Source organism: Curcuma longa, chromosome 4 (genome assembly GCF_044706935.1).
Source record: "Curcuma longa cultivar G26 ecotype Majalengka, Jawa Barat chromosome 4, ITB_CL_G26_1.1, whole genome shotgun sequence".
Taxonomy (NCBI): Eukaryota; Viridiplantae; Streptophyta; class Magnoliopsida; order Zingiberales; family Zingiberaceae; genus Curcuma; species Curcuma longa.
In genome coordinates this window covers 15,776,739-15,786,047 of record NC_133864.1, presented here as the reverse complement: position 1 = coordinate 15,786,047, position 9,309 = coordinate 15,776,739, and the positions used below count along the sequence as shown (strand labels likewise).

The following is a 9,309-nucleotide window of genomic DNA, read 5'->3' as shown; positions in this document are numbered from 1 at the left end:
AGTTTGAGTCTAGCCAATTCGATTTGCTATCGATTTATACCAAAAGAGTCTTTAATAACTTTTAAAAATTATATTGTTATATCTTTCTATTTATATTCTTCTACGTATTTAGAACTTTCTAATATCATTAATATTTTTTGAAATACATATAATATTTCAAAAAAATACTTAATAGCCCTTAACTCTGTCGGATGATTTTAAAAATATTATAAGAAATAAGATCTCAATTATAAATATTTAATATATATATAGCTATTATTGGAAATGTCAATTATTACATGTCAATATTTAATTTGACTTTCATTATATACCTTATATTGAAAATATTACTCCTAGATTATTTCACGTATCATACCGGCACGAATGTCGTTAGGCAATAAATCGGGCCCGATTTTGTAGCAGTCCAGCGACAAACGCGGATCTGGTCAAAACCGCGGCATTGGAAGTTTGGGGAACAGATCATCAGTGATCGCTTACTCTTGCTTTTAATCCGACGGTCCGTATCAAACGTCTTTCCGGAGCCGCTTCATATTTAAACCCTTCTCCGCCCCCACCTCCAGATCTCTGTCTCTCTCCTCTGCCTCTCCCTTTGCTCTCCCTCGCCTCTTGTGGCTTAGCTCGTCTCGCTCGCCGTCCTCATCTGACCGCCTTCCGCAGAGATGCAACTGGCCGCCGGAGTAGATCCGCGGCGTACTCCGCCTCTGCCTCCCCATCCCTGGTCGGCGGTCAGGTACCCGGCGCCGGCCGTGGTGATGCAGCACCCGATGATGCCGTCGATACAGGCGTCCTACGGGCACCCGTTCGTGCCCTACCACCAGCCCCCCACACCTCCTCCTCCTCCTCCTCCTCGGCCCACGTCGAAATCGATCCGCCAGCAGCAGGGCGGGGAGCAGGCGGGAGAGGATGAGAAGAGGACCATCTGGGTGGGGGACCTCCAGTATTGGATGGATGAAACTTACCTCCGCAGCTGTTTCGTGCATACCGGCGAGGTCTGGGTTTTCATTTTTTACCTCCATGTGATGCTATTCTTTCTCCTTTGATGAAATATCTCTCCTCTTTGATCGCAGCGTGAAATTAGATCTGGCTGAATCCTTTTATTTGTTTCGTAGTATCTTCTATTTCAGAGGGTAGTCATTTCGATCCCATTAGTAAATTGGATTCAGCTATTTGATTGTCTAGCGAGTGATATTGTGATATTGATAGGAAGTGTGAAATCTTGGCTTGAATTTGGTAAAATCTTTCAAGTGAATTTTAATTTGTTTTGAGTCTATTTAACTTGATAATTTGTCTTGATTGTTCTTATCGTTTAAGAGAAAAATTGCTTGGGAAGAATGTAGCACTCCGTTCTTCTAATTAAATATAATTTCTTCTTCTTTCCCTACATTAAGGCTATGATTGTGAAAAAAAAAATGAGACTTTTTTGGCCCAGCTAGCATTGCATACACTAACATGGTATGTTACCCGACCAGCATTTAGAGTTGGATATTAATAGTGTTTTGTCCAAACACCTTCTTCTTCTCATCAAAATAGAAAATAGTAGTACCATCACAAAGATTTCCTCTCGCCAAAAATATGTACATGGATATCAAACTAGGATTTCTGATTTAATCTTATCTTTTTCTCAGTTATTATTTTTAAATGTCAGGAACTTACTATTGGTATTTAGATTTCTTTTTGCAACCTGCCCGTGTAATGGGCCAATATAGACAGAAAAAGCTAAAACTGGGGGCATCCACCACCTTTTTTGGTCAGCGGAATAGCTGATCCTGTGGATCAAAATTTTATTTAGAGAATCAATTGCATAGAACTAGTGGCTTCTGACTTCTCTAAAAGAAGCCAATCGCGAATGCCAATAGGCTGTACATGAGCATATAGTTGAGTGTTCGCATTTTGAGGGCTTCTTTTGTCGAAACTCAAAATGTCCGCACTTTCGTTTTAGTTGGGGCATGCACCGCTTGTTAACTTTCACTTGAATGGATGGAGCGAACGAAGAAAGGAACTGAAGGATCTTTATTAGTAGTGACATTTCACGGTTTCCTGCCACTGTGTTTTTTATATGAGATAAACTAAGACATGTTAAATAATTAGTTTTTCTTATCATGGATTATCGCATCAGATGAAAAGGTTGACATTTGCGGACACTTGTTTTTTTTTCCTGGTCTTCAGTTGTTAGACATATATGAGGCTCAATTATAATCATGTAACCACATATAGGATGCTCAATTATAATCATGTAACCACATATATGAGACTCAATTATAATCATGTAACCTTATGCTTGCGTACTGATAGGACACTTGTGCACAGGTTGTTTCAATAAAGGTTATTCGTAATAAACAGACAGGACAATCAGAAGGTTATGGCTTTGTTGAGTTTCATTCACACGTGACAGCTGAAAAATTACTTCAGAGCAGCAGTAGCCGTCTAATGCCGAATACAGATCAGCCTTTTAGGTTAAATTGGGCCTCTTTTAGTACGGGTGACAAAAATTCAGATCTGGCTTCTGGTCATTCTATTTTTGTAGGCGATTTAGCTTCTGACGTCACTGATGCAATTTTGCAAGAAACATTTGCTAATAAATATTCCTCAGTAAAGGGTGCAAAAGTAGTTGTGGATGCAAACACTGGCCGTTCAAAAGGTTATGGTTTTGTAAGGTTTGGAGATGAGAATGACAGAAAACTTGCGATTGCAGAGATGAATGGTATTTACTGTTCTACCAGGCCTATGCGCATTGGTGTTGCTACACCTAGAAAGTTCTCTGGTATGTATTCATCTTTTTCCTCGACATTAGCAAATTCAACAGTATATTGATCAATTTCTGCAATCGTTGCACATATTTAGCCACTCTTAGCTGGTCCTATATAATGATATCCATTTAAATTCAACGGTCATTCGATATTGATTACAAGTCATCAAACAAATTGGTTAAGTAATGCCCTAATTCCTTGAGGCTTGAGATGATTGAGTTATCGTATTTCTTTTATGAATTACTCGGATGACAAGTGCTACAAATTAGTTCTGAAAATTATAACCATAGGATTGTATACTCTTCTTGAATTTTCTGTCTAATACATGGATAGTGGGTAGTCTCTCTTTTCTACACTTTCTGGAACGGCATTTCGTGTTTAGAACTTGTAAGAACGCAAAACTTAGTTACAACCTCATTGTTATTATTATTATTTCATTTTCTTTACTTCTGTCTTTTAAAAGTAGTTATACACATTATAGGATGGCAGTGAAAACATTATAGGATATCAAGTGAAAAAAAAACAAAAACAAAATAAGATAATTAAGCATTCATGCATTTTAAGTAATGCATAATTGATCAGGCTGTAGAAGATTGCATAATTGACTCATAGTATTTGTATAAAATCTTATTTTCCTTTCCTTCTAGATGGCATTGGTCCAGCTAATAATGACTCCAAAGATTAGGCACTTTTAGTCAATCCGTGAGGTATGCACCTGCCAAATAGCAGTGACGAGGTTGTTGATAGTGCAATGCAGGGATAATTATCAGTCAATCCTATTTAGCCAAATCACATTGCAAGAGGAAGTGCTTTGTGGATTCTGAGCCAATTTCGCATAAGCTGAGTAAGTCTTAAGGAACAATATGAATAGAATTAAGGAAGACCTTGTAGTGCAGTCTGTTTCCAAGGACCCTTGCTGGGTTCAAATATATTTGGTTCCGCAAGGACAGATACAAGACTGAGTACTTGATAGTATTTGGTCCTGTTAAGGACAGATACCCCACGAGGACAGATACGAGTCTTTGCACCCATGAGAACTATAAGAAACTATTCTTGCAGTTCAAAGCACAGGATCAAAAACCCTAACCAGCACACTTTTGTTTGCTAACTTGAACTTGAATTGCTTACATCGACACAGATTAAGACTCAGTTCCTACTTTAGAGTAGGTTTATGTCATATGGCTACTGCACAACATTTTATGACCGTCATTTGTTGAAATCTTAAGTGATAAAAAACTGCTTAGACTCTAATATGGACTCAACTAAATTCAAGAAGTACTCATTATGTAGTTTTCTTATTCCTTAATGACCATACATTTAGTCTGATCCTAGATACTAGTTCAAAATTTTAAAAATAACCAGTGATATTTTCTAATTTTTTAACTAATATTTTTGGCATTTTTATATTAGCTGTGCCAGCATATGGCTTTCAATCTCAGACATACCTTGATTCAAATGCCTCGCCTTACGTAGCCATTGTTTTGTATTTAGCCCATTTGATTGGTGCTATGTGAAGGATTTGACTTATAAACATCCAAGAAAACATTCTTCTATTTCTTCTTTCATTTCACTATGCATCCTTCTTTTTTCCCTAAATGTTTAATTTTCTAAATAATGCTGTAGGTGGTTTTGGAACAAGTGGTGCATCTGCAGCTCTCGCCCAATCAGATGTAGATTCAACTAATACAACAGTAATGAGATTTCGTCCATATTTGCCACAGAAGTATCACATTAGTGGTGCTGTTGTTGTCTTTTAACAACAAAATTGCTGCTGTAGGTATTTGTAGGTGGACTTGATCCTGATGTCACTGAAGATGATCTGAAGGAAGCCTTTTCTCAGTACGGTGAAATCACCTCGGTCAAAATTCCCATTGGAAAGCAATGTGGTTTTGTGCTGTTTGTTCATAGGTATTACTTACTTTTGTTTCTTCAAATGTGGCGATGCGCAATAACTTTCATCTTCTACATTCTACTGATACTTTGTTTATTCATAATGTATTTATATATAGATTAATGTTCTATAAGTATTTAATGCATTGCAGAAGTAATGCTGAAGAAGCTCTGCAACACTTGAATGGCACTGTCATTGGCAAGCAAAAGGTTCGCCTTTCCTGGGGTCGTCATCCTGCCAAAAAACAGGTAGAGTCACCACTTCTAGTCCTTGTTTTACCGATCATATTCATTACATTTTTTTTCTCCTGTAAAGGAGTTCATTTTCTGAAGTTGTGTATCAGTGATGTAGAATAGAACAGTAAGAAGAGTGGGAAAGAGTAAAGTAGGAGAGATAGGAGTTGATTGAATTCTTATATAATAGTCCTCTTGTCGAACTAAGGAACGCATGTATCTGAGGAGATGCAAGTTGATAGATTCATTCCGTTGCATTCAGTTATCTGATCTTTATATAGATCATCCTCTGTAGCCTCATAGTTTAACTACTACTACATTTGTTAGATTCTTTACTACCTGCACTAGTTTCCGATGCACACAGAATCCACCAGAGTCCATCCATTCCGTCCTCTAAGGTCCAATACATATGAAGCTTCATTAAGGTCCATTTCGCAATTATTATTATCGCATCTCTTCTTTTAAATATTTAAATAAACTCATTCTCACCTTTCAGTTTTAACTTGTACATTAGCACCGATAATACATCTAGATTGAGGATTAATAGCCGCCAATGTATACGGTTCTTATTGTTAATTACCCTCTTTTACCTTTTTTTTTTGTTTGTGTTTGTGTTTTTGTTTTTGCAGTCGAGAGCTGAACGTGGCAGACAATGGAATGGTGTTTACTACGTCGGGCAGGCGTATGATGGGTATAGTTTACCTCACTATCCTGGCATGTATGCATTTGCCTACGGGGCTTATCCTTTTTACGGCAACCAACAACAAGTGAATTAGAGAATTTATCGCCGGCACCCGGATTGGAGATCGCTGACATCTCTAAGTAGAGGTTAATGGTAGTTCGATAGTGAACTAGAAAAAAAAATAAAAATTCAAAAATCTGTTTCTGTTGTGCCTGTAAACTTATGAACTCAAGGTTCTTACTAAAGTTTTTGCCCAAATTCAATTGGTATGGAAGTACAAGATGTCGTCCGTGTTTAGCGTGTGATTTGTAATAATCATTGTTTCAAATCAAGGAATGTGCGTTAGCAAATTACAAGTCTGTGCATACTTCTGTTCATTTACCTTTTCATGAAGGGATCTATTGAACAGCTAGTGGTTCATGACTCTCTCAAGGCAACAAGGTAACCCATATAATGTAAATATTATTGAAGCTATTGTTAGAAATTTAAATGGAAATAAAACGTGGTGGATAATGCATAGTTTCAAGGCATAGTTATTGGTTTATATTGTGTCACAAGTATTGATGTTGTGAACAAATGCATAGGGAGAGGCTCTCTCTCATTTATTCTCCAAGGTAACTTGTGTGTGAGCGCTGAATGTCGGACTGGTTAGAGTAAGCGAACCAACATTCATGCATAAATGCAATTTTATTTCCAAAATTAACTAAAAGAATTGATTCAAGCTGAGGCGGCTAAATAAACAATTATATTATTATTATATAGATAGATAGATAGATAATAAAAAAAATCATTATACTATAGAGTTTTACCACAGAACAATCACACGCTTCCATTGAATAGCTAAAACAAATTGATTACGCTTACAAGTTTCATAAACTGGTGCAATCCCAACAACACTAATTAATTATTGATGACTATTATATAAAAGATGACGACTTTAATTATTAATGGTGCTCAGAGATCAACAACTCTCACGCAGTGGAAGCCAAATTCTCATGCCGACGCTTCCTTTCATTCGACAACTTCTTGGCGAAGTTGGCGAGTCGATCTCCGTTGGACGTGGTTTCTCCCTTTGCATCCACCACCGGCTCCGACAGCCCTGTCTCCAGATTCACCCTCGACACCGGCTTCTCGAGCAGTTTCTTCCCGATCTCCACCAAATTCTGCAAGTTCTTCTCCGTCGACTTATCCACCGAAGTCGCATCGCCAGTCAAAGAATCGTCCTATCATTCAGTTTGTTTTTGTTTTCAATTAGAATCGATGAATTTGGTACGATTTTATTGATGATTAATTAATTATTTTGTTAAATACGTACCTGTATGCGAAGGTAACGGTTTTCACTGTCATGTGCCTGAAACACATGTGCTGTATAGATATCCACCAAGTCTGAGCTCGCCCCGGAGAAAATGTCGATGAGAGGAGTATTTCCTCCGTTGTACAACCACCCGAGCAAGCCCCATCGCGAGCTCATCTGTGCGGTATAATTCTTCTGTGCCTGCTTCCCTGTTCCGGTCCCGATCGAGATCACCAGCAACCGACTGTAGTCGACCGGTTCGTACGACTCGAAATCCGTGTTCGATTGCAGAATCTGCTTCGTCACTTGGCTCATGGCGGATATCGTCTGTTCATGATCAATATAATGGCACATATAAGAACTAGCTAGCTCCTAGCTAGCTTGATTAATTAGGAAAAGAATATGATCTGTTTAGATGTTCGTGTGTGAATTTACAGGGTTATTTGCCGCCACGCCGCCGTCGATGAGGTTGAAGCTCTTCGTATTTCCTTGATCGTCTTGGGTTTCAAAGTAATGCCCCGGGAGGTACGTGGGGGCGGCGGAGGTGCTGATGCAGATGTCCGACAGAAGAGCGTCATGCAACGGAAACTGTTCGGTCTGCGAAAAAACAACATTAATATCGATCGATCACCATCTACCTATACAAAATCTTCCCAAGATTAAGACGAAGCGTGGGGTTAATTATACCTCAAAAGAGGAGAAGATGAGGGGTTGAGAAAGTTTGATGTCAAAGGTAGGGATGACGATGCTGGTCAAAGTTTGACTTAATTTTGTGTTGCCTAAGAGTTCTTGAATCTTGGAGCGGAGGTACTTGCCATCGTATTTTGGTCCACTGAAAGCATCCACCAAGTTCAGTGCTGGACTCAGGAACCCGGATCTGAAATATATAAATAAATAGTAAAAATCATTCATAAATTACAAAAATTTCTCATATTATATATAAATATATATACTAATTAGTAATTAACCTGCGCTGTGGAAAAATCTTGGGGCTGTGATCCAAATAGAACTGAACAATGTCCTTGGCTGCGAAGAGTGATTTGTTATTCTCGCCGGGAGCGGCGAGCATGGTGGCGATAAGGCCGCCGGTGCTGGTGCCGGAGATCACGTCGAAGTAGTCAGCAATTCTCGCATCCGGCCCGTCGAGTTTCTGCAACACCAACAATATACTCGAATCTCTCAGTGCGTATCGTTCAGAAGGACAAATTAAAAATCCTGCGTACGTACGTACCTGCAGTTCCGATTCAAGGAACTCGATGATCGTCGCGGGGATCAGCCCGCGAATGCCACCGCCGTCGATGCAAAGGACGGTGATCCTCTTCCCGTGTCTTGGCGGAGGGGTTGAGGCGGAGTCGGCCGGACATCCATCGCTCGCCATGATTATTCTTGTTCTTGGAGGAGGAAATTAAAGCTAAGAGATAGAATTTGAGGAACTAAATTAGCTGCTAGCTCTTGTAATTCACTGATCGATCGTGAGAAAGAGATACAAATATATAGAACGAGAGAGAGGCTGCGATCGATAGCCCAATAATTTAAGTGGGGCTTGGCGTTTTAATCATGCAACTATATTAAATGATCAAAATACATTGCAGAAGCTGAAAAACAACGAAAACGTGCAAATGGGAATCCACCAATAATTTAATTGGCGTACGATTAGAACATGACGTGTTTCTATGGCAATAATCAGTGAACGGGCCATCAGAATTCGCAGCTTTAAAGCGTGCAGATCTGGATGCATTGCTGGATCAAAATATTTATATAAAAGAATTAAAAAAATCGTCTAAAACACCTAACTTCGTAGTGATCTACATATGGGTCAACTTTGGCCATCTCAGATAAAAAAAAGAATTACTTACTTTTCAAAATAATAAATGAAAAATTCATCGCATATTGTTATTTATTTATATTAAAAATTTAATTAGAAAATGATGTTACAGCGTAATTTTGTATAAAATTAGTATATAATTATTTTTAAATCACTTATTATTGAATCCAAATGATATTCTAAATGATGATTTATAAATGCTTAAATTTTAAATTTGTGTAATAATGATCATGTAACAAGTTTGATCACTTTAATCGAAATTATGATATTTTTTATTTATATTTTATCTTTTTGAAAAGTAGTTTTTGTAAAATTAAAAATAAATGTATTGTTTTAAAAAAAATTATTTATTTTGTGATTTTGTAAAAAATAAAAATTTAATAATATATATATATATATATTAATGCGGAGATAACTAACGTTCCGTTTGACGCTCTATTTGGATGAGGTGAGAGAATTAGGTTCATTAACGGACAGGAAAACAAAGAGAAAAAAGGGAAAGGGAGGAAAAGTACAATATTTATGTTTTCCTTGTTTGAAAGAGATGAAAGGTTCATTAACGTAACATGTGTTACCTTGTTTAGGAAGAAAAGAATGGTAATAAATATTAAATATATAAAATTATAAAATACCTTCA

The 9,309-nt window shown here is 37.7% G+C and overlaps 2 protein-coding genes across 2 annotated transcripts; one reads left to right on the top strand and one right to left on the bottom strand.

The window, feature by feature from the left end:
- The first annotated feature begins 578 nt into the window (after positions 1-578).
- On the top strand, positions 579-5,890 carry LOC141826620 (polyadenylate-binding protein RBP47-like). Its single transcript, XM_074713883.1, has 6 exons — positions 579-989; positions 2,308-2,761; positions 4,371-4,438; positions 4,525-4,655; positions 4,790-4,886; positions 5,501-5,890. The coding sequence occupies exons 1-6, from the start codon at positions 660-662 to the stop codon at positions 5,645-5,647; spliced, it is 1,227 nt and encodes a 408-aa protein (XP_074569984.1). The 5' UTR covers positions 579-659; the 3' UTR covers positions 5,648-5,890.
- A 495-nt stretch (positions 5,891-6,385) lies between these two features.
- LOC141826778 (patatin-like protein 2) lies at positions 6,386-8,246 on the bottom strand. The gene is made up of 6 exons (XM_074714079.1): positions 8,079-8,246; positions 7,816-7,997; positions 7,535-7,724; positions 7,283-7,444; positions 6,869-7,174; positions 6,386-6,776 (listed from the first exon to the last, which is right to left on the bottom strand). Exons 1-6 carry the CDS (start codon positions 8,223-8,225, stop codon positions 6,525-6,527), a joined length of 1,239 nt encoding a protein of 412 aa, XP_074570180.1. The 5' UTR covers positions 8,226-8,246; the 3' UTR covers positions 6,386-6,524.
- Between the last annotated feature and the right edge of the window lie 1,063 nt (positions 8,247-9,309).